Here is a 26330-nt window from a genome sequence, read left to right on the forward strand (position 1 = left end):
TTCAACTGAATGACTGATTGTCTTCAGCAGCTCTATTTGAAGATTTTTGGGGTCCGTGATTATATGTGCAACTACAGTATGCAAATGTGTAATTTCTAGTGAATTTTGAAAACTACAAGTCAATGTGTATTGAAAAGACAATGCTGCGTTAAGTAGCTTCCTGAGTCTCTTGTTCTAACATGCAACTGAAGTCTGAGGAAGCTAATTCATACAACACTTAAAATACTACATCTAACCATTACCTCAAACCTGTTTTTAGGTCAATAAGTAGTTGTGATGCATGGGGAAATTACATCTGCTTTAAAAGGGAGCAGTGAAAGAGTTTTCATATCCAGCATAACTGAAGGTCTGATCTGTTAGAAGTACTGTGAGCAGCAACGCTTTAATAGTATTCTGACAGACACACAATTGCTATGTTTTTCAAGGCAAAACAATCATTTTGAAGCAGTGCCGGCACAGAGGTTAGAAAAAGACACACAGTGGCAGCCACATGCAAACACAACCTTGTCACTGCTTTTTGATTATGTGCCGCAGCTAACAAGGTATCATTCACGCTTCAGCTGTTATTATTGAGTCATCCGGGGCTAGAAATTTAATTACACTTCTGAGGCGTCTGTGAAAAACAAAAAAAAAAAAAAAGAAGTCAACAAATGGCCGTGGGCTCGGATTATTTCAAGAGGCACCACCGGGCCAGACACTGACATTAACAAATAGTCTTCATTAGATATTTTCCGTCTGACCAGGCGAGATCTTCCCTGATGTAAATATTGCCAGTGTGGGACGAGAGGTTAGCTCCTCACCTACGAATGAAGGATGAAAAAAAGCGGCCTTATCTGCACCGAGAGACGGCAAGTTTATTGTCCAATTGACAAAGAAAAATCACCTCAGAATATCATTTCCTTCTCATCTGCCCTGTTCAGTAATGCAATTTAAAATGAGAGTTTGTGGTTATATGAAATATAACCACAAACTTCAGACACTTACCTCCCTAAACTTATTAATTTAATCTGATCTAATGTAACAAAGTGATCCAACAGTTGCCTTTGAGTTATTATTTTAATCATTACCATGAAACTTTCTAATAGTTTTTAGACCCAGGGAATCACTTTGTTGCCTGTTGCTTCCAGTTATCAGCACTGCACTACAAATTGCTTGGTGTATTAGTCTGCCTCATGCCCCTCAGAGTGTCTGGTGGCAACATCAGATGAAACACAATCCCTTTAGACGTCATCCCAAACATACTCACAGACACGTTCTCGCTGCCAGTCATCCCAGTTCTCATGACCTCTTTGAAGGGGGAGGACAGGACTGTGTTTTTTCTTTTTAGAGTTTGCGGTTTCCAAACTTGGGTGCACCTGAGAAAAAAAAAAGAAAAAACGTCTTAAATCTGACAGCCATAAAAGGTTTGAATTAATATCACAGCACACCTCATAGATGGACTGGGAAGAGATGGAATGTCTGAGGGGTAAAATGTAAGGAGATCAATCTTTTTTCCAGTCACTTCAACCATCCATTTGTCATAAGCAATGGAGCCCTCTCCAGAGGTAAGGCAATATCCGCCATATCTAGCACCGCAGTCTTATATATCGCTGCATCTCTGCTCATATACCCTTTAGGGAGGTCATTAATGGGAAGGAGGGTGGGCTAGGATCTCCAAAAACAGTCTCTCTCCATACATCATGCTGCACACCGTCAGGTTTCCTGACTCTGACGGCAGCTACACCCGTCATCCTCGGCTTTGCTTTGACTGAGAATTATTCTAACTATGCACAGTAATCACACAAACTGAGGGTCTTGTTTGTCTTGGAGACCGTTCCGGCTCTCACATGTCCATCACTGCAGAAGTCAGGGTTGACTTGCACCTCGCTGTAGGCTGAAGACCGCACAGAGCCAGGCTCGTTTACAGACGGAGGCTTGAGGTGTCATGTCTGGGGTTTATATCACTTTCAAGGGAAATAGGTGAGAGGGAACGAAAGCAGGCACAATGTGGTGTTTCTGGTGCTTGATGTGTACTAACTGTGCAATGTCACACTTGGAAAAGTTGCTTTAAATGAGTCTGATTGCTATGATATCATCAAAGAAGTGATTTAGGTCCCAGTTGTGGTTGTGCAACATGCCTTAAAACCACAACATCACATATTCAGTGCTAAAGTTAATATAATTTCCATATGGTCCGTGATACTCTAGTTTGTCAGTGATGTGACATGAAACACGGTCATATGCCAAAATAAAGATTGTTGCCTCTGTGAATGTACTGTACGGCATCAGGCCGTGACTATTCAGCAGAACACAAGCAGTGCAGAAACGTCATTCTATTATTGCAGCCAGGCAGAAAAACACCTGATTCAACAAATGATTGCTTTAATCGATTCTGCTTGGTCTCCATCATCGCATTACGACAGCAAACAGCGCGAAGATATCCTGGCCAGATTGCAGGCCCTAACCCTCAATCCCACACAATTTCAGGCTCAGTTAGCAACATAATTAATTCAAACTCACAGTTGGAAGATGTGTGTTTTGTGATTATGCTGCCCTGTGGTGGCTAAAAAAAAAAAAAAAAGAAAAACCCACAGCCTAGCTGTCTTCTTTGGATGTATGAGCAGATACTTATCTGCAGGAAATGGCAGATCAGACTTCCACATATTGCTTTTTAATGAACACAGCACGTCGCTGTCCAATGGGGCTCTAATGGGCTCACATATGACGCATCATCTGCGCTGGTCATTTTGGATGCCAATATCAATCCCATATCACCATTTTTGGCCTTGTACCAGGCACGAAGCAGGGTCAAAAGGTCAATGTGGTGTGCATTTGTTCCTGGACTTGTGTCTCTTTGTGTAATGATGCTATCATCTCTTCCCACAGCCTAGTTATATATAGAGAACACTCGGGGCCAAGTGTCTGAAAAAGACAAAAAGCAATTTACTTTAAAACTTACAAAAAAACATGGAGTTTGGTGATGGTGTGAAGTAGTGTGGGATCATGGGAGTTGTTGTCTTCACCACCATTTAAAACTGGATAAAAATTCAATTTTGAGGCTTCTGGCAGACAACCACAACGCTGACGCATGCGCAAAAGGCATATGACACCATTGACAGGTTACCAAATGAAACGGACCGTTAAAGGGGCTATTTGTACGTTTTCTCTGCCACAGAACGTGCTTTTTTGCCGGGAGCGGGTGGTGATGATTGTCACTTGATAAGAGCTTTGGACATTGTTGCATTTACAACAAGAAGTTATAATACGCCCTCTGAGCAGCGCTGTTAATGCTAACGCTATCTATGTAGCAATAGCAAAACATTCCTTTAGGTTTCAGAATTGCTTGTAACATTTGAGAAAATGTGAGTCCACAACTCAACAAAATATATAACAGTTCTTATCACTTTTAGACATTTTAATGCGGAAAAGTTACATATTATATCTTTAAAGCATATTAACTGAATCAGTATCTTTCCTTCATTAACACAATTTACTACCATTCTTAGACCATTTTTTATATTTGTATTTTTGTCCATGCTCTTCTCACTGGTTTAAAGTGGACATTGCTCAGTTGGAAAAATATTGTCAGATTCATCTATATTTCATTTAAAATCTGATGACACTTGTTGGGATCGGTTGCTTGGCTGTGAGGCCACACCCACACCCACACAGTCCTGATGAAGCAAATTTGTTGTTATTTTTCTCTGAACTTCAACTTATTTAGTCATGAATATTTAATGTTACAGAGAAATACTTAAGATTTGAAAGCAAGTGTCCAGGGGCTTTAAGTAAATATTTATCTCATGTTAAAATAATCCAGATTTCTAGCTCTCTCGTAAAATATCCCATGTGGAGCATTAAAAGGTTGAATTTCATACCTTGGCTTCACTCAGAGTCACCATGACAGTATTTTCCTGTAGTGCCGACCGCATTTGGAAATTAATCTGGACAATTGTTGTTCTGTTTGCGATACATCATAGCCAGCCATATACGCCATTAACCTTTTTGTGCCCGCACCATCTTGTGCGTAAACCTGATTACTGGCCTACAGTGATGGACATACAGCCACACAGCCTTCCAACATGAACAGTGCCTTCCTCCCCACCCCTCCTGCCTGGCTCATAATCAGCTGCATCCTGCTGCCTCTTGGAGGAAGGAATGTGACACAAAGTGTAACACACCACACACAAGCCTCTGTGTAAATCATTTCAGAGACAACGACACATGCTTTGGCATCACACATGCAAAAGACGATTGTTTAATCTTCAGTGAATTCATGTGCTTTCATGTACCATCCATAAATTAATTATGCTTCTATCTTTCCTTTGAAAATATTGTTACATGTATATAATCAGATTTTTGATAAATCTACTGTAGATTTGTATTTGTATCATATTAAAACAAACTGAATCACAACACCCTCCCATTAAAAAAAAAAAGCCAGAAAACCTCTTATCATGCCCTGTGCCCTCCTTCTCAAACAAAACTCTGACAATAAAGCATTGATGAATGGAGTATAATCGCTTGTGTGCTTCATTCAAACTGGTTGCATGTAGACATTTTGAGACTATTTAGAGAAACAGCCCACTTCAGATGAGCATTAATCTGATTAAGAGCACAATTTATTTGGGTTTCCGTGCTCAATAGAAACCCTTCCTGTTGAGCGCACGGCCTGCCAATGAAGCTGAAGAACCCAACCTCGATGAATGGCCAACAGCTGTGTATATAGAACGAGTACATTTCCTCTCGCAGTGAAAAAAAACACCCTGTTTCAGTAAAACACTGAGTCACCGCTCACACACCATATACATATGTGCAAGTACAGTGTTCAAGAAGGAGATTTTACCTTTTCTATCTAATTGTAGCATTGTATGAAAATATATTTTTAATTAAATAGGTTTAAAGCCATCTGGGCGGTACTGAAGTATATTTTTGGGTTTCTCAAATTCTTACTAACGTACCTAATTTAGCTTTTAAATGGGCAGTGCCATTTCAATTTTACTCAAAATGAGATGGCTTTAAGAGACGAACCTCTGGAGCCAAGGAGCTCAGCTTGTGTGGAAATTTGTGACGCTGATCACAGTTCAAGCATGGAACATGCCATAAATTATAAACATACAATTTCCATGTGTAAATCTTTTTTTTTTACTAGCTGCATCTGTTTCTAACCATGTTTGCCCCATGGAGAATTTTACTTATTTGACAACATTTCAATATATATGTTCAGTAAAGTTTTTAGCAACTTATTAAATTTATACACCATTAAAAAAGGCTGGTTGTCCAAAGTTGAAGATGAATATTGTCCTGAAAATAAAAAAAAGGCAGGATTTTATCGCCATAGATTTCAGGTTGAGAAACGTAAAGCCATAATATTGGCAGTAAAGATGTCTCCTCCAAACTGACAGCTCCCAAACCTCAGTTCATAAACCTGTCTAGAGATTATGTGCATGGCTGAGACACACAGTCTAACTACTTGGCCAGCTCAGCAGTGGAAACAGTTTCTGCTTGACTATATTCTCACTGTTGATGGTGCATTTGAGAGAGCTAATGCACAAGCCTAGGTATGGTTCATACATTCCTATGAAAAAACAATCAGACTCAGATAATTCAGACGTTCTTTATTTGGCTTCGTCTTGGCACACGCTTTCTTTCCCATGGCATGCCCTGAGAATTTATTCAATATGCAAAGTAAATGCAACATTATATTCAAACGATAATAAACAGTTTGTGTTTGTTCTCCCTTTAAACTTAAAACCTCGACTCTGTATTCCAAGATTCCAAAACGGCTGCGTCAGTGTAACCATAGTGCTGCAATTTGGATAAATGGTGAAGATGAAAGCCGAATTACGTTTTTACATGCCTTCTAGACTGCTTGCACATTTTTCTAAAAGCACCAATGTCTGGGTGTGTAATTACACACTAAATGCTGTTTTTTTTTTTTTTAAAGGAAGTATGTGTCGCTGCACAAACATTAAGCCCGACTGAAAATGGGTACATTGTACAAGGCACACCCCAGATTTAGAGTCCCTGCTCAGACGCCACTGAGCACAACAGTGCTATTAAACTAATCAATGGTCTTTATCAGCGGTGTCCAACTTTTTTGGCTGAAACTATGTCCCCTTAAAATGAAGCAATGTCTGACCCCTTGACTTAGATTTAATATATCTATGAGTTGTGAGCTGTTGAGCCAAAGTGATTTTTCTTTCTCACTTTACTTCATTTAAATCATTCTGAGTGGCCTTAAAGGGTCAAATTAGGAGTGGAAAGTAACTTAATACTGTTACTCAAGTAGGCTCACTTTTGAGCTACTTATACTTCACTCAAGCGTTTTTATTTTATGCTTTTTATACATCTAATTCACTATATTTCAGAGGTCACTGGACTCAGTGTAAACAACTTAAATTACTTTTACAGATCAAAGTTTGCCATTCAAAGCAGGTGATCTTTTTATGAAATATGATACAAGATTAAAGTACCCAACTGCATATAAAGTAGGCCAACTACAAGATTAAAATGCTTCTTACACATTAATGCATCACTGTTAATAATCTGATAATATAATACGAGGCAATTTTCTGCATTATGAGTACTTTTAACAATTACGCACTTTTTATATTTTGCTGATAATATCAAACTTGTGTACTTTTAGTTAAGCATCGTGTAAGTAAAGGATCTGAGTACTACCTCCACCACTGCTTACATAACAAGTGGCCAGTCTGCATAACGACAACTTTGATACTTTTCATTTGTGAGATTTTGAATGAAGGGCTTTTTCTTGTAACTGTGTATTTTTATACTGTGACATTACAACTTTTACTACAGTAAATGATCCAAGTATGTCTTCCACCTCTCTGTAAAAATATCCACTACTTCTCATCAAACGTAAACCTAGAGAAGTGGCAGAAATGTTTTTTGCATTCTCTTGCTTCACGTTAATCATGTCTGACCGCTCAGATTTTTCTTGTGACCTCTTTTTATGAGGTCCAGCCGACAGGTTGGGAACCACTATGCTGTTATGCTGCCCCTCTCATAACTGTGCAAAAAATAAAAAATAAATAAATAAATAAAGTATGCTAACAGTAATTCTGGAAAATTTTAGCATTTATTTTGTCATGAAAAGAAAGAGAACATGACTTTTTATTTATTAGAATGATAAGAAGGAGTGTGAAGCCATTTGACCTCTGTGAGGGAATGGTGGGTGTCATCACAGTTGTTTGAGGGGGTTGAGCATCTCTCCAGTGTCAGGGAGACAGAGAAAAGACACGGGGTGTGATTTGTTAAATGCGGGACACCCCCTTGTATTGTCTCGACAACATGGGGGGACATCTGGCACTGGCAATACAGCCCAGTGTTAAGGTCTCCATCCTCTTTCTCGAGCAGTGAGCTGTGCAGCATTGAAGCACTGCCTGCACATTCTCATGCTAATACCCAAAAAGGCAGGAGCAGATGTGAAACATTTGGTTCTGTTCTTGTTCACTTGTAAAGAAATAATGTGCCCCGTTATCATTATTTCACTTTTTTTGTCCCTCTGTGTGTCATAAAAAAGGAGTTCATGGCGGAGGCCATCTTCTTTGGTGGCCTGACTTTAGCTGCATATGGCCGCTCTCAGTGGCAGAGAATGGTCTCGCGAGGGTTGTGAAGATCTGAGGAATGATTCTGGCGTCTCTAAACATGCTGCGACAGTGGAAAATTTTGGGGATGGTGCACTAAACAAACATATCTCTAAAATTACCCCTGCAAGCATGACGGCAGCTTCTATTTGTCTGTGTAATGTGTGTGTGTTTGTGTGTGTGTGTGTGTGTGTGAGTTCTAGCCTCTAGGAGCATACTTTTGTATAATAATGTGTGTTGTTGTGAATTTCAGTGTGTTTGTTTGTGCTTGTAATGAATATGTTCATTCCTGTGTATAGGTCTTGGTTGAAAATCTCAAGGAAAATATGCTACTGTTTAAATAAAGGATTAAATAAAAAAATAAAATGTATAGAAATTTGTGTTTGTCTGTATTTTTGCAAATTTGCAATTGTATCTGTCATGTTTCTTTCTACATTATTTAATTACAACCTTATTGTGTACAAGAAGATTCCCTCTAATTTGGCTGAGATGGGCTGTGTCAGCGTCCCCGCCTACCTGGAAAATCATTGGCTCTTGTCTGCTTCTCTCTTCATCTCATTGGCCAGAAAGGTGCCTGTCAAGCAACCTGACATGCGAGACAAGTTTACAACTCTATACACGTGCGGTTGGTACATCAGGGCTAGTGGTGGCATCCTACACAGAGCAAGGGAAGAAAAGACTTCATTACCTGAGTGCATATCACTGTTGAACACTGTTTACAAGCACCCGTACGCCTATTACTTTGGCAGTTTTCAGTTTGGGGCTTAGCTCTTTCTCACCTGTATGCAGCAGGTATCACTTGGCTTTTTTTTCTTGGTGGAGACTGAGGTGTTTTCCACAGCATACTGTGGATGAAGATTCACTCTTTGGTTTCTTCATGGCAAGAGGACTCAACAATGTGTGCCTAGCATGGCTGTGGCTCCTGCACCGACCACCCAGGGACCGGTATGGCTTTTAGCCGCATCAGTAAACTGGACCCCCCATCCCGAGGCATCTTTAGGAAAGCGGCGGTCATGCTTTGCTCCCTCCTCACCTCTCTGTTCCTCCTGCACTGCCTCGCCGACCGCAGCAGCACCACCTCGCCCTCACCGGTCAAAGCCGCCTCCGGCCGGGCTGCTGGGCTTTTCGAGGACTTGAGGTCGTTGCGGACCAAGAGACTGGTTTACGAATGGACCGCCGGCTCTGAGCTGATGGGCTACGGGGCCGTCCGGCGCTCCTCGCTGGTCCTCGCGGATGAGCGCGCGAGCCAGGGTTTGGAGCTGCCCGAGGAGTCTTACATCTTGCCGCCTCCGGATTTAGTTGCTTCCAGGAAAGTATCGCCGAGGTTCGCAGGTAAACTCAGTCCGCTCGGGGAGGGGAGCAAGAAGCTGCCCCAGGCTCTCATCATCGGGGTGAAGAAAGGAGGGACCCGGGCTCTGCTGGAGTTTCTCCGGGTTCATCCAGATATCAGAGCAGTGGGAGCGGAGCCGCACTTCTTCGACCGCAACTATGAGAACGGACTGGAGTGGTACAGGTGAACAGTTAATATTACATTGATAATGTAAACTTAGAGTTAACCAACATCATTTTTTTGCATTAATTCAAATTCATATTATCAAACTGACATTACTGTAGAAATTGGTATTAAATATACATTAATTAATGTCCCTCTTAAAATCTTGGCTGAACTTCAGTGTATTGTTATTAGTCATTAAATTGCCACGATGATAAATTGTGTTTTTCCAACTTTTTACTTTGCCAGCTACTACATCACTGATAAAGAGTGGTCTGCATAAGCCAGGAATCTTTATTTAACATCTCAACTTTTATAGAAGTAGCCTAATTGCTGCTGGAAGAAGCACCGTGGACAGCCTGTTGATTTATTACGCTACATTAGGCCTGCTTTCATTAGATGTTATCAGGCTGCTCATTTTGATGCACATTTCAGGGTTGACTGCCTTTAAGTTGCTGTGGTCAGAGCCATGGTGGAATCTCGATTTACAACTTGATTAGTCTGAAAAATAAGACAAGGATGAATCAGAGTATTTAATATTTTAAACAAGTTGCAATTTGTATTTTCTCTTTGGAAGAATTTATGCCTCATATAACTGTATCTGCTTGTGAAACTTCAGACAAGTTTCAGTTCAGTTTTTTCTAAACATTTTAATATAACTTTATCTCAAGTATAGAACTTTGCTGAAAACACTAATGTCTAAACATAAGTCTTCACTTCCTACATAACATTTTCAAAAGTTTTTGGAAGATTTAATGCATTTTATTTAACTCACATGTTTTATCTAACTAAGACCGTAATCACATTTGCTGTTATAATTTAATAATTTAATTATTAACAGAGTTTGTGTATTTTTGACCTGCTGCAAATCTGCACTTTTTTTCTGGCAAGTTTCAGAAAAATATACAGGAGCTTAACTTAATGCTTAGATAGAGATTAAGAAATTACAAAGTACAAAACACTTCATAAACAGGAGTTTAAATGGTAATATTTTACTGCAGACAAATTAAAACAGTATAGATTTCCAACAGTGTTTAAGGCATTAAGAATAAATTGTACTGACATTGTAATTTAGTACATCAAATCTTTTATTGCTTCAAAAGGTGTGTTTTTTAATGAACTTTTAGGGGGGAAATAAGTTTGCAGCCTTGTAAACTGTTTATTCTCAAGAGGCAGTTTCAGTCTGAATTTGCTTTTATAGAATCAGTTTCTGTTTTGCTAACAAAAGTGAAACTTCAGACAAACTCTGTTCCCACATAAACACACATTTACTCTCCTTCGAATTCCCAGTGTCCTCATGGAGGAGTGCGCTGCATTTTCCTCGCTCAAGTCGAATTTGTGATTGATTTCATCTGTCACCGCGAGTGTGTGAGTGAGTGTTGTGTGTTCACATTTCCACAGGCCTGTGGGGAATAATGGCTCTCCCTTTCAGTGGTTCTCTGTCTAATGGGGCATTGCCGACATTGCAGCTCTGTTATTAAGAAGGATTAGGGCCATAATGAAAGGTTACCTGAGTGTCTCAGGAGGTATAATTCACCTTTTGATTGAGTTAACACTACACACAGCACCCACCAAAAGCCTGGAGACAAAACTTTTACTCTCGCTCACCGACAACTCCCTCCATACCCTTCTGACTCACCCCCTCTCTTCCCCCAAGCACCCTGGCTCTCGCCCATCTCCCACTCACACACCTCCCTCTTTGTGTCTCTCTGAGAGTGAACATTCTCTTTTCGCCATCACTCTTTCACACCCTTCTGTTTACCTATTCATCCATTGTGGGGTTTTATATCCATGAGGGTCCCATCTATCCCGAGGAATTGCCAAGATTCTCTGGAATTTGGACCGTGCCTCCAAGGACAGACCTCAGTGCCGGTTCTCCTTAATGCTGTCCATTTAAAACAGAAGGACCTTTGAATTGAAAAGAGGAATAAATAACTGTTAAAGCAGCGCGGCCCACTCTGCAGGAGTTCATCTTGTCAGTTCTCCTCGACAACGTCTGAGAGTCTTCCTGTTGATAGCTTTTGTGTTTTCGTGGAAGCTGTTGATTGAGTCACGTTCATTTGAAGTTGTTGGCTCGAGGTCATGTAGAGGTGTTGTTGTGCACTTCAAAAGTGCTTGTGAAAACCAGGAAATCAGTCTGATTGCGTTGCTAAACATGAGCAGTCCTTCGTCAAAATTGGAGCCACAGTTACAGTACTGATAGTTTCAAACTCATCTGACACATGACAGTTTAAAAGCTGATGTGTGGAGGTTGAGGAACAAACTCCAAAATACTAAGAAGCAGCTCCACACATGTCCTGTACATGTTGAATACTCTATAATTCTGGCCCATAAAATTAAATTAAAAAAAATATAAAAAAAAGAGAGATCTGTTGGTGTTTGTACAAAACAAAGCCAGATTTTCTGTGACTAATCACTGTGTCCAATTTGCTTGAATTATGCAATTCCTTTCATTAGCATTAGTGAATACTTCAAACACAGAAGCTTCCGTCTCAGGAGACCCTTTGTTCATTGTCGAGGCTGATATGTGTCCTCAGCATGAATCACTCGTCTCTGTCCCTATGGGAATGTGTGGAACATATTTTAGCACCTCTAAGCTCTTAATGTGACGTGGCAACATCTCCGGCCTCCTTTTCCAGCCTTTCCCAGAATTATACTTGTCTGGCTTGTTATGGGAATTTCCATCAACTGCCCTAAAAAGTCAGTCGCACACCCGAAGCTATGATGCAAAAATCTGTAATTTATGGAGAAGGATAAAAGTTGCCGGTTTTGACAGCATGGCTGTCAGAGCATGAAACATTGGTAGCTTTGAACTTTTAACTTCACTTTTATGTTTCCAAAAAATCTGAATAGTGTAAAATTCTGTCTCAACATCTGCATTTATTTAGATCTTGGTAAAACCTTCATCTATTTATTTATTTTTTTACATTTCAATGAGTTTCTTTTTTTGGGTGTTCCCAGATAGCATATCCAAGATGTTGACCGTATCTCGGCTAAAGTGAAATGCAGCAATGTCAGTTCTGCAAATTTACTTAAACGGAAAACATATTTTAAGTTATTTGAATAAAACATATTTCTATCTTTTAATGCATTTTTTGTGCAGAGGCATATTCCACAAGTCCCAGTTGTGTACTTTTGGTAAATTCAGGCCTTTTGTTAAACAGGAAACCAACACCCGGCCCAATTGCCCAGTCGGTCAGTGTTACATTTCACTACACATTTCTCAGCGGTGTATCTGTATAATCACACACAACCTGGTAGGCTTTTGTTTTGGAAATGGACACTCAGAGTGAACAAGGAGGTCAAGCACAAACACTGTAAACTAAAGCAGAGGTCCATGCCATAGAGTAGTCACTATTATGTTTTTGGCCTTCTTGGGTTACTGAACGCCCAGCTTTCACCCGTCTAGACCCAGCCGCCGCAGTTCCTGTTTGATGTCTGCAGACCGGGTGGATCAGGCTTCACCAGATCCCATAATGGGTTAATTACCCTTCAAAAAAAACACGCGTGACCTGTTAAACATAAGGACAAGGTGCTGCCAACTCCGCCACACACATATTTATCTAGATAAAAACAAACACAACCGTATTCAGTGCAGGAATACACACATTCTTAGTTTTTCTTTTATCTGCTCAGACAGGCCTAAAACAGACAAGAACATTGAAAAACAAATAAATATTCAGGAAATAAACAAGTGTATGTCAATAAATCCTTTGTGTAAAGTTGATATTCACTTCACATTCTCCTCCTAAGTTTTCCTTCACGTATGCAATATTTGAAACCATGAGAAAGCATTATGAAAAGAGTGTGCTCAGCTAGGAAAACTGAAGAATCACATTAAATTAGGGGTTTCCCTGTTCATAAAACTGGCTTCATTTGAAAGGACGTTCTGTAATGGTAATAAAAAACGGTCTTAATCATAAAAGCAGTGACCCAGCGAGGACTTGTGTCAGAAAGCGGCAGTGTTGTGTAGCCTGAGCTGTATTTCTGTGCCGAACAGTGGTCTGTGTGGCAAGACGGCTTCACATGTGGATATACACAGACCAAATCTAAGGTTTTCTGTCTGTGTTTTAGATACAATTCGAGAACCAGATGTAAATGTGAGGAATAATAATATGTGCCCTGTCTGTGTTTAAATTCCATGAATGCCACTTTTATTTTTTTCCCATTTGCGATTAGCATTTCCCGACATTAGACTACATGGTTGGGTTTGTTGACACAACTCAAAAAAAAAAAAAAATAAAATCTGAAATTAAAACAAAATTACATTTATCAAGTGCTGACTGTGAGAAGCTGACGAATTCCTAGCATTTGAAATGAGGCTGATTTCCAAGTTTTTCAGATGTTGGCTGTGTTAAATTGGGTGGCAGAGTTGAAGCTCTGGCCGTGTTTGCTGCTGCCTGACGTTTAACGTGACACTGTGTGTGGAGAGGAAAGCAGCGGAAAGCATGACACAACTCTAAATTGAAGAGGCAGGATGTTTAATTGTGAAAAAAATACTGACAACCTCTTCAGTTCTGTGTCTTGCAGGGTGATAAAGTTGTAGTTGCAGTCACTCTAAATCAGGCAGTCCTATACACCCCTAAACCCTGAGTTCCTATGATTTAACCAGATCACAATTATATTGGAAACTGTATAACACACATAACTGACGTTTGTGTACATGTTTATTGTGTATCTGCACCAGGTGGTCATGACAAAACCAGACACCAACTGGAACATGAGGCCAAATTTAACAGTGTCTGTGTGTGTGTGTGTGTGTGTGTGTGTGTGTGTGTGTGTGTATGTATACTATAAGTTCGTATTTATGTCAGCATACGAACTGTAAGCACCTTCAGTGTACTTCTGGCACTCGTTGCTGCCCTTGCATGTAACCCAGCCAGGAATACAGGAATGACATGTTCTTCAGAGTTTTAAATAGAGCCAGAGAGTTGAAAATAGTTTTGGTCTTCACCACCCGCTCCCTTTGCACTACTCTATACCGACTCTAAAATGCTTGCCTATCTGGATTTATGTAACCATGTAACCATATTAGCCAAAAGCATGAGGAACATCCTGGAATGCAGTTAATTATCTGTCTGTGCAAACCCTTAAAAATGTATCTCCATTGTCTCTTTATAGAGGCTTGAAAGGAGCTATTTGTTTTAGCATTTCTCCACAACACAGAGGAGAATTTAAAAACAGCTTTAATCCATTTCCCCTGATTGATCCCCTGTTAACTATAATGAACTATACTTAAAGGTCCCTTAATATAACTTTAGATGGTAATTTTCTAATATAGTTGGACACGTTTTGTCATGGTGGATGTTTCAATGGGACTTATTTTTGAGCAATTTTATGTTTTATGTATTGTTTTTGAGTTTTTTTTATACAGGGAGGAGCATCCAAGTGTGTAAAACCCTCAAGTTTAAGTCCATTCCGCAATAAATAATTTTCGTCTTGTTACTCCCCAAAGCTCTGTACTCATAAAAGTGTGCTAAAATGCAAAAAAACATTTTAACAGAGCTGTTACAGAATCAGGTGGCTCAGGAGAACAGCTACATCCGCTAACAGAGGGGCAGGTTTGCGGAAGGCAGGTGGAGTGGAGAGAGCTGGCAGAGGTGGAGGGGTCAGGGGTGGGGTTGTAGAGGGCGCACAAACAGCGGACGTAATGTGATCACCAGAGACCTCCTGAGCATGAGCTCTGAGCTGCCTCAGGATTGTGAAAGTGATTATCGTGAGGTATAATTGTAAAACCGGGACGCTCACCTCCTGCTGAAGGCATGCAACCCACCAACGACTGTAGTCCCCCCCCCCCCCCCCCCCCCCCCCCCGCGCCAACTCCTTGACCTCCGCCACCCCCACCAACATCTTTGCATGCCCTTAGCAGCTGACCCTAGGAGGCCCCATGCAGGGGAGATAGATAGAAGAGAGGGAACTATCCAAAGTAGTGCCTGTCAGCAGCTGCCCTCTGGCATCCTGGGAATCTGCCCCCCCGATGGGTGGGTGAGGACAGGCAGCAGGTGCAGGGAGCTCTGTAGACACCACCTGGATCTCCACCAGATGCTCACACCTGACGCATTCACCTGACACACCTAAAATAAGAGCTGTTTGTTATCTCCTTGCAACCTAGCAAGATGAAGGAAGCTTGGTGGTTACTTTGGTGCAAATATTTCAGGTGTCAGGGATCAGGAACTCCAGCAGCTCTGATGAACATGTGCAGAAAGGGAGTGTGATTGATCACGGTCAGGAGGGTCACCTAGGGGGCTGCCACAGAATGTGCCACCCTCAGAGTTCACAATGCCAACAGATGGTACTGTAACATTAAGATCGGGTTACATTGTTTCTAGGATTCAGTTGTTTATTCACTTTTGGGTTTCTGTGTACACTAGTCAGCAACTTGTTTGACCCCGTCGTATCTCAGGCCCATTCAGCTCAGCAGCTGTTGGTCCTTTTATGAGGTATTAGCCTTTACATTATGAAGCATTTATTCTGGGATTCATATTTCAAAAGGAGCACTTGAGGTCACTTTTTTATTGTCTTGACTGTACAGAAATACACCGCTCTGTAAAGCTACAAGGCGCTGTAATCATTTCTATCGTATTATCATTTCTGAAGTTGAGATGTTTGACCTTTTCAAGACATCGAGTTTCACCTTTACCAGCTTTACCATTTTAGTGGTTTTCAAGCAGTGCCCATGAACATCAGTGACTTATTTTCCTTGAACTTTCTGGAAACCTGCCAGGTAATGTTTTCTAATATCACAGCAGTTGTTGCCTTCAGGCACTTTACAAGCAGAATGACTGAAATGAAAAAAAAAGAAGGAAGAATCATGTTTGCAATTTTCTTCCTGTACTATATTTCTGTTCCTCTATTTTTCTTTTCTTTTTTTTTTTTTTCTTCTTGGCAGTCCAAGGTTGATGGAAGTTAAGTGTTATCCTTCCACAAACAAAGAGAGACTGTAACCCTATCATTTGGCACTGGAGAGTCAAGGGGCTTTAGACCAGACTGTTTCAGCGCTCTTCGAGAAGCGAACTAAACAAACCGCAAAACAACCTCCAGAATTCATGCGTATCAAGACTTTCAGAGGATTTGCCAGAGTGCTTTAGGATTTCAGAAACATCCAGCCAAACCCATGTTATTTGGGCACAGAAGGGCTTGGTAAATGATGCATGGATGGAGCATGTACGTGTTACAGCCCTCAGTGGTGTGGATTGGCAGGGTAAACCAACGCCTCAGCGTGATGGATCTCTCTTTCCCATCTCACAGGCAACAGCTTTATCACAGGACAGGGAGTCCTCCATATTTTCCACCGGCGAGAAAAAGACAGAGACAGACAGAAAGAGAGGGGGAACCAGAGCTATGGAAAGCCTGGGAACCAATAAAAAGAAGGAAGCCCTCTCCTCTTGGGTACTCCGTTTTCCGTTCCAACTATAGTGTTTTCTTTAAAATACCTTTACCACATATTTATTTTTTTCTGGCATACATCTTCGTCCTGTATTTCAAGTCCCTGTAAAATTAAAAAAAATGTAAGTGTTTACTACTTGAGGAAGTTGGAGGTTCGTCTTTCCAGCCTTTTACTTTCATTCACTTAGCAGGAAAGTATTTTACTCTTTTCAAGGGTCTTTTTTAGGTTTACTGGCCAAACACGGAATTGTTTTCCTTTCTGCCTGTGTGCTTAAAGGCATGGACTCTGACACACTTGCCATGTTTGCTATCTGCAGCTGCCTGTGTGGTGATAGGATGGCACCAAACATCCTTTTTCTGTTGCTCCACTGGGGCATGGCCAGTGCCAGTTGCCCTGGCAGGGTCCGCCCTGCAGACATGGGCATAGGCTATGCCAGACGGCACCTCAGGCACAACCTCTATTTGACTGCCCAACCTCTGTCTCCATGCAAAACACAGAATTATATTGTAGCTAAGCTTCAGGCACAAGTGTGTGTGTGTGTGTGTGTGTGTGTGTGTGTGTGTGGCCCTTGGAGTCCATCTGAAATGAGGGATTGGCATTTTTCTGGCATGGCTGACAAAGAGGCCAACACACTATTTCCTTCAGATGTTGTTTTGGAGCTTTCAGCACCTCTACATCCAGTGTATTCTGTATATTCCTACTAGATGATGAACAAAGAATTGCATGGTGGTGACGAGTGAAATAAAACATGCTGAAGATTAGGATTTGGCAGCACTATAGTCCGTGACCAAAAATCCTGCACAATTTTTAAAACAGCTAATAATGGAGTCGGTGAATGGAGAGAGAATGACAGAGTGGCATTTAATCTGCCTTGAGAGCTATTTTATTCAAACAGAAGCACTGCAGATCCACTGCATGTGCGGTTTTCAAAAGCTACCTGGTTCCTCAAGTAGAAATCCAGCTGTTCAAACAAACGCTTTACACAAAGTCGATTGTATTTCTAATAAGAAAGGTTGCATAGCACAAAAGAGCCATTGACAGTGATATATAGTAGGATTTCTCTCCACAAAAGTATCAGTTCAAATGTATCACAAATATTCTATGAGCTCATACAGAGCGCAGATTTACTCTCTATTTCTCTTTCATAACGTCAAAAAAGAGTCATTACAACCTCAGCTGCTCTATTTTTAATTTCCACTATCATTTTATTCATTTGGAGAAAAGATGGCGTACAGCTTTTACTAACTACCCTCCAAATGTCAGGCTGCTTGATTAAAGAGAGGAATGTGTTAGAAAATGAGTTTGCCACCCCAGACTAGTTTATTGATAGATGGAGTGCAACAGCGCAGTCTGCGTCTTTTTACATAAAGATGGAAGAGGGTGATAGAGGGTCTGTGTTGCGCAGAGGCTGTGATTGATATGCCCACAGAGGAGTGCAGGGAAGCCACCCAGTAATTCAATTAATCTTAACCTGAATACTAGTAATTGCTACTGTAACTAGGTCTGACTGTACATTAGACAGGAGGGAGATTGCTGTCAGAGGAACATGTCTAGCTAATAGAAGTAGGAAGGAACATCCTCACTGCTCTGGAGTTGCACAAAAGGGCTTCTCCTTTTTCACTATTATCCTTTCTCCTAAAGATGAGGATTTGCATGTTAATAAGAGGAGCAGAGAACAGATTTCCTCCGTTTGGGACCAGCATGAGAGAAGTGGGAGATGAACTATGGCAGGGAAATTATGGATGCAAAATCTAGGAGAAGCTTTTCACTGGCTTTCAGTAGACACATTCACGCAATAAAGTTATGCAATCAACTGTGAAGAAAATATCCATTTATCAGAAGAGTCCTACATTTTTTGAAATACGCTTATTTTTACTCTCTTGCAGGGGATCCATACCAATATATATACAGACATATCTGTCTGTTAAATATGAGGCGACAGCTAGCTGCTGGCTATCTTGCTTAGCTTAGCCTAAGGACTGAAAACTGGGGAAAGACAGCTTCCCTTGCTCCGTCTAAAGGTAACAATATCTGCCAACCACAGTTTCTAAAGCTCACTAATTAACACATTATATCTCATTTGCACAAATAAAAAATAATAAAAATGTTTGTGGTTTTAAACTTCCTGCTGTGAAGGTGCATGTCTTGTGTTTGGGTGGCCAACAGCCGTATTTCCACATTTTCAGCTTCACATTGTGCCTTCCTGCATTGCTCTTTGTCAAACAAACACTTCAATGATCGGACAGGGTGATTGTTTTTCTGTTCTTTTGTGTCCAGCTCCTATTGAACTCTAGAACAAATGCTTTTGGATTGTCAGAAATCCTTTGAACACACCCTGACATATTGATCCTATTGTTTTCTGTAAGAGCACAACAGTGGTTTGAAGGTGTTGACCTGTAGTGACAGGAAGACAGGACTTTTTTATGAGCTGGTTTCATGCATTCTTCGGCAACTGGACACCCCGAGTACAGCAGATAAATCAAGTTTACAGTAAAATCTATTTTTCTTACGCCCCATTCTTTTGTCACACCCATTTCTTTCTCATCAACTTGTGAAAAACATTAGTTCCTGTCACTGATTTCGAGCTGGACCACTGAGCTCCAGACCTGATGCCAAGCATTTGTAAAAAACTGACCCTGATATATCAGTACCTTATGTTTCATTCCTGCATTATTTCAGTCTTTTATTTATGCAGCTGGCTTGTTCTGGGTCAGCCTCGGTCAGTTTGGAGGGCGTAGGGTGTATCAACATTGCGGAGCCTGTGGGACTTGACATGAGCCCAAGTCGTTTTAACCATCAAACATGTGGCGGGGCTGGGGCTCATTATATCATTATGTTGTCAGGGCGATTGTTTATTCTGACATCTTCGATTCACACACACAGTCACATCCTCCCCTTGCAGTCACATCATCAATAGGGGGGGGAGGAAGCTGGTTATTTAGAGCCAACCGCCGGCGTGGACAGATGTACAAGATATAATATTCAAAGTCTTCTCCAACAAGACTATTGTACAGTATGGGCTTTATCCAGCGCAGCTCCCTCCGCCACCTCCTCGAACACACCCACATCAATTATTAATCCAGTCAATTAGCAGGGCTGCATTATTCACCAGGAAGCTGTGATCACATCCATTAACAGCGCTGCCTTGCCTCATTGTGGCTCTCCCATGCGGCACTCGCACAGCCCACTGTCCCTTTCACCCAGTGTACATATTTGACGACCAGATTGTGTTTCCAGTACATTCATGTAGTGCTTTGTAATTATTTTCTTTTGTCTTTACTTTTTCAGTTGCTGCCTGACACAGTAATATTTTAATTATGTCGACCCGTTCAAATGAGGAAACCCGGGTTCTTATTTGTAGTATTGTTACAGTGTTAATTTCATCAACAAACATAAAAGTTGAACAATCTGACCTGACAAATAAAAGTAAGTAAGTAAGTTTTTGCTGTCCTCCCACTGTTTTTATAGAGCTCTATGAACACAGCAGCCATCCCGATTGCTTGTCACTGGGATTTATGGACCCTCAAATCGCTGAACAGAATCACTTCCTGTTTTCCTGTGTTTACCGGACACACAGGCGGGCGGCCGCGCATTTGATAAAAAGTGATTTATTTTCATTTGCTTATCTGCTTAATTGATGTCCCCCAGGCCTCCCTGACAGCCATAATTTCATTATACAAACAATTTAGAGAAGTTTGATTAACACAAATGAGAGTTCAGGGCCTCCACCAGTTTACATGTTGTTCCTACACATTTGGAGTCACGCTTTTCTTCACATTGACTCTGTCTGGCTCAGCCCTTGTACCACAGTCATTACTAACCACTCTCTATCACAATAGACAGTAGCAGGAAAAAAAAAAAGATTAGTCTGTTAATCATAATGAAATGCTGTTGTGCTATTTTACTTTGAGTACAAAACGGCCTCATGTGAGAACGCCTACTTTGTTTTAATCATCATACTGTAATTTAACATGTGTTTCACACCTTACTGAGCCTTAGCTCACTGGAATGAGCCAATATGTGGCTGATTTAAAATCCTTACCTTCAACCAGATTCTCATTATGGCCATTGAGACGCAACTGTATTGATTTTGTTGTTTAGGATTCACCACAAGCATTGATTTATGGCCCTTCTGAGACAACTGAGTGTAATTAGGCTCATATTGTCAAGGGTTCACCCCACCGTCACCTCAGCTGTAGTGGTTCTCATTGATGATTCTGTGCTTTGTTTTGGCCTGCCAAATGTTATGCGAGCGCTAATGGAGAGGCCTAAACACACACACATACGCATGCACTGGAAAGCACGTACGCATGCACACACAGACGCACGCGGCTGTCGTGGGGCAGATCTGTTTCTGACATACCATTTATTACATCATATTATTTTCCACTCAGCCCAGCAGCAGCAGCAGCAGCAGCAGCAGCAGCAGCAGCACTAGCAGTGAATATTCTCTTTCACCGCCCTGTTTTTGCTCTTATGTTTCATTTCTCTTTCTTGTATCCAACTGGCTTTTAAACGGGGTCGGTTCTGGCAAGGCGTAAATCCAGCAGGAGGGATTTCCCCCTCACCCACAAAGCTTTTACTTCTGGCAAATGAGTGCCACCATGTGCATTTCTAGCTCTCCCTTATGAACTCTTGGATGCACATTACAACAAAAATGGCGCCTTTAGAAGAGCTCCTTTGAGCAAACACGCACATGCGGACACATTTACGAAGACGCGCCATCACAAATATGTTTGTACTCGACATATAACACGCTTTTGCAGACAAACATGCGCGCACTGTGTGATACATTATACACATAAACAGGTATTCAATGGAGCAAACACTCTCATAAAAGGACTGTATTAAACATAGAAGTTGTTCGCAACACTTTTACTTTTGCTTCACCACCATTTATTCTGTAGGTTTACTATTGCATTAGAGGCCCATAATGTAAATGCAAATGTGATTGAAAGTGGGTCATAATAGCCTCCATTCGACTGTCATGAATACGAATGGCATTAATATGCATTTCGTTTTGGTTTGCTTCTTTTCTCCGTAAATGTGTTCCCTTGAATGATCGTGCACACCCGGTCCCTCCTCATCATTGTCTTTACACTCTATTTATTTGTTTTCTAATTGTGATTTGGATGGACCGTATTTATTCATGCCACAGACTCTCTCTGTATGTAAGGCACATCCGTCATTCAAGCCTGGCAGAGTTTGACTCAATGACGGCGCAAATATCCAGCCATTATCTCTCCGTGGAGTACTCCCTCAATGTTAATGTGTTTTTGGGACGATTACATCAATGTGAAATATTGAAAAATAACCCTTCTGATTGATAACATGAATCATCAAGCATGTGTCCCCTCCCCCTTGAACACCTCATTTACTATATCCATGACAATGTGCTGGGGAACAGCCTACATGCAATCAACTGCTCACATGAGATCGGGTTATGGCGCTGGCTTAGTAATCAGACAAGCCGTTGGTGAGAATTAGAACATTAGTTACTGGAACGATATGGGAAAACAGCCACATAGGCCTTGCCTCTGTAATGCCGTACATAAATACACCGCAGACCTGCTCGTAAAAGAATGAAGTGCAACATCCCTCACAGAGATAACTGTTAATCTATTGCTGTTCAAGTGTAAGAGCCTTTTTAGTCAGTCTTCTAGCTCAGCTCCGAGGCTTAACCATTTCAGCACTGGAGGTAAAGTATTAAAATGAAGCATAAGTTCTGCAGAATCACCAGTTCATTTGGATGCCATGGCAGCAGGCTTAGAGCCGTTACTATGTATCATGGCTTCTCTCTCTATTTCCCTGTCACTCACGATTAGGGCTGAGCGATACGGTTGAAATCCTAGTCCTAGTATTAGTAAGGATATTTTTGATATCAATATGTGTGAAACAAAAACTTGAATTATGTGTGGGGCATCTCGGTGGTTGAGTAGTTAAAGACTAAATGCATACCATGTAACCAGTTTGATTCTGCTTGAGAACCTTTGTCACATGTCACAACCCCCCTCTCTCCCTGTCAGAGTTTCCTGTCTCTCTCTATACTGTCACACTATCAAAATAAAGGCAGTTATACCAGTTTATTGAAAAAGAAAAATTGACTAAACAGAAACATGGTAAGATCATATAATCTTGCCATGATATGAACATTGCAATTAATTGATCAGAAAATTAATCAGAAATAATTCTGAAACTTTTTCAAGCAAAAATGCCGAATACTGCCCAGTTACAGCTTCTCAGTTGTGAGAATTAGTTATATTTCTTTGTTCTATGTGATAGTAAATAAATAAGAATTTGTTTCTGATTGAGTCTTTAAATATAGCTTGTTCAAACACTCTATTATTTGAAAATATAATCATTGGGCTAATTGATAATTATATTAATTGGGTAATAATTGAATGATAACACATTTTAACACACCATTATATCAAAATAAAGATGATTGTGGCAGGAATTCATGGGTGGGAAGCCATTGAGGGCTCATTGCTTTTTCTTCTTACTGGTTGGTATGGGTGCCTGCACATAGGTTGGGTGGCATCAGGAGGACTGGGTAAACTCCCCTTTGACAAGTGAAAAGGTGTTGACTCCATGTGTTGGCCTTACCAAACTGGGAAACAGAAAAACAGAAAACTAAGGCAAAAATAAAAGAGGTCTCTTGGATGTGACAAATGAACCAAATCTGGTCTGATTTAAAAAAGGGAGCATCATTTGCTTTGGTGGTTTTGTGCCAGTTTTGCTTCTCTGCTCACTATCCAGCTTCAACAGAGCGCCCTTTTTAGCAGGGAGAAAAAAGAAACCTCCACTACACTATACGCATGGTCCTAACCCCGACAATGAGGTTTTGCCCTGTAATTACCTTCTATTTCTAAAACCATCCGTCTTTGCTCACAAGAGCTGACAGGCTAAAACATTAGCACGTTGTCAGCGGCTCGTCAGACGCCGCAGTTCTCTGTTACACTTCATATTATCTTGCACCCTGAATCCAGCTTCCCAGATGGAGTTACCTCTCTGCAGTCTGGGGAGGAAGAGGAGGTGTTTTCCTGTTGTGCGGCCAGTTTAGCTCAACTGTGATGGGGCCTCCTGGTTTCTCACTGGGGGTCTGTTGAATTCTGGGTCACAGCCCAGCCCCAGGCAACCGCTGGCCCCCGCGTTAGCCATTCGGTGTCGTTTTAGCCCCTGTGAAATTCCACAGTGGGTGATTTTTCACCTTTTCTTTCAACGACAACCTGTTCTTCATCATGCCCCACCTCGCTGGCGCTGCTTACAATCACTGAGAGCTTGTGCAACTGGTGCTGATGGCAACGCGACCCCACACACCTCACCGTCACCTGTTCGTTATGCATGGCCCTCCTGCCTCAACAGAAATGAGCAGCACGAACTTCCATTTTCCCAGGGCTATTTATTTAATGGATAATGCAAGGGACGCGAAATGGAAATCATGCATTCGACCATGTCTTTAACCCTGACTCCTCCCTGCCTGCCTTCCCGAACTGCATTCATTCTCATCTCCGGTGAGCATAAATCATTTTGGTAACTTGTTATTACCAAACTCATTATTTATTCTCCAGGATGTTTAAGAAGAGGAGAAGCAAAAAAAAAAAAAAAAAAAACCTATCAAATATTTAAAGCTCCTAGATGTGAGTAAGCGAATAATCTTTTAATAGTAATCTTCATCTGCCTCTGGCTGTGTCTCTGTGGCACTACAAGCTAGGAGAAAAAAAAATCCAGGGAGATTGTGTGAGCCCGTTTGTAGTGAGTTTATGTCAAAAAGAAGCGATAAGAGGGAGCATTCATACATGCTAATCTCTGCCCCTCTCTGCTTCTTCTGCGGTGGCAGGACGGCGCAGAGGGTGCGAGCGCGCTCTCTCTCTCGCTGTGGTTTGGCACAAAGATGAGGAAAGCGATGTGATGGTGCCAGGCGCTTTGTATTCTGAGCCTGCGAGTAGAAGGAAGGAGGGAGGGAAGCAGGAGGAGGGAGAAAATGAAATAGGGAAAGGCAGTAGACAGAGAGGAAGAGGGCTTGGAGACAGTGTAATCACTTTTACACTCCCTGATACTGCTGTCCGCCTGATGCTTGACTCTTATCCCCATCGTTCTCTGCACTCTCCTCTCCCAGTATCCCACAGTGTCTATCTGCCTTTCCTTTTTTTTTCTCCCCCCTCTTACTCAGTCTAAACAGAAACTTGAGCTCACAGGTTTCGTATGTGTTGCATATGTGCAGCACTGTTTTGCTATCTTGTTAACTTTTTGTTCAGCTAGGTAAGCTTAGACTCTTGACTCCATGTGCACCTAAAACTGTTTTAAGTTAACTGTCAAATATTTGGCTTTCATTATGTTACAGCTCTCGAATTTCATGTGGAAATTATGTTTTACTGCCTCTTGCCCTCTGCTGCCTATAGGTCCTGAGACACAGTACTGTAAGAGAGTAGGAACTGTAATGCAATTCAGCGGGATGGCAGCTGAAACTGACACCAGCTTTCTGCTGTGAGGTAGTCCACGGTGTCTGAGAGTAAAACAGAATGATGTTCTGAGTTCACAGTGAAACGATCTGCCAGCCCGTCTCCTCCAGCTCTGTTGGCTTAGATACTACCTGACTAATTTTGGCATCTCTATATGCTTGCATTTGAGCAGAACAATGACTCCTTTTCAGAAGTTGTTCTATTTTAGAAAATCCCAGGCGGTTTACAGTCAGAGCTCTCAGAAGTATGCCAACAAGACTCAGACTTGGGCTTTCAACCTGTCAAGTTCTTATTTTAATTGTGTGTGTGTGTGTGTGTGTGTGTGTGTGAGTGTGTGGTACAGTACAGTATGATTTGGAAAGCAGCTGTGTTATCAGTTGCATTGATGTGCTTACCTGTTTTGCGAGTGTGAGAAATATTGTGGAAGATTAAAGCAGACACTCTGGATAAGATTTTTTAGGATGCACATGACATCTTCTCTGCAACCGTTTCATCTTGTGGAAATTAGCATTGTGACAAACACATTCTAATTTATAATGTAGTGAACAATGACACATACACTTACATTACAGTCACCGCCACACCCAGCTCTCCCTCGTTCTTCCTTCCTTCAGCCTGAGCTGAATTCCCAAATCTCTCTTTTTGTTTTGCACAGATTAACCTCTGTCTTCACATTTTATTTAAAAAATAAGGATTGTAATAGTTTATATTTTTCTTATTGTCAACAAAATCCATGAAAAGAGCAAAACCATGAATGAATTGATCCGACTAACAAGTGTTGTGTGTGTAGCCAAAGCCTGAGAGAGCTCATTCCTCTGTTATAGAGCTCCATTGCTGTTCCTAATCTATTAAGAACACCTGTGAGCCACACAATTACACTGGGTGACGTGTTCCTTCATTACCATGAACATGGGGAATGTAGTTTATCTTTAATCAATCTCCCTATACTCCATCCTCCTGCCATAAACACTCAGTAGTGAACCAGATATGTGTTAATCTGCAGCAGAAAATAGTCCCAGAGAAATGCGCTATTTTCACATATATTTCCATCTTCTAGGAACCAATCAATGACTGAGCTTAGGGATCTTGGACAGTACTATTGGCTAATGCGTTGCTGGTTTTGGCCTTTTCATGGGATTTTATAGGAATAGAAATTACACTGTCTTTACTGTAAATGCTACACAACGGTCAAACCTCCTTAAATGCTCCTCCCTATAGGTAATCAGGTCAGTAAGTCACTCATTTTTACAGGAGCTCCCCACTGGATGTTAATCAGCTGTTCTGGTGAAACAGAAACCATTGCAAGTCTTACTGCTCTGTCTCTTACAGCATGATGGAAAACAGATGCAGATTTCAGAGTTTGAAATAAGCTACAGTTCATCATTGTCCCCACTGTCTCA

The 26330-nt window shown here is 41.2% G+C and overlaps 1 protein-coding gene and 1 long non-coding RNA gene across 2 annotated transcripts in view; one reads left to right on the forward strand and one right to left on the reverse strand.

Annotated features, from left to right (window-relative positions):
- Nucleotides 1-832: 832 nt before the first annotated feature.
- On the reverse strand, nucleotides 833-8507 carry LOC130162965 (uncharacterized). Its single transcript, XR_008826329.1, has 3 exons — nucleotides 8369-8507; nucleotides 8106-8243; nucleotides 833-1355 (listed from the first exon to the last, which is right to left on the reverse strand). It is a non-coding gene; the product is annotated as an uncharacterized LOC130162965 (long non-coding RNA).
- The window catches only part of LOC130162963 (heparan sulfate glucosamine 3-O-sulfotransferase 3A1-like), a 30769-nt gene continuing 12688 nt past the window's right edge, over nucleotides 8250-26330 (forward strand). Inside the window, exon 1 of the mRNA XM_056366889.1 lies at nucleotides 8250-9102. Coding sequence (XP_056222864.1) covers nucleotides 8537-9102 — 566 coding nt within the window. The 5' untranslated portion in view covers nucleotides 8250-8536. The remainder of the gene's footprint in view (nucleotides 9103-26330) is intronic.

This window comes from Seriola aureovittata, chromosome 21, assembly GCF_021018895.1.
Source record: "Seriola aureovittata isolate HTS-2021-v1 ecotype China chromosome 21, ASM2101889v1, whole genome shotgun sequence".
NCBI lineage: Eukaryota > Metazoa > Chordata > Actinopteri > Carangiformes > Carangidae > Seriola > Seriola aureovittata.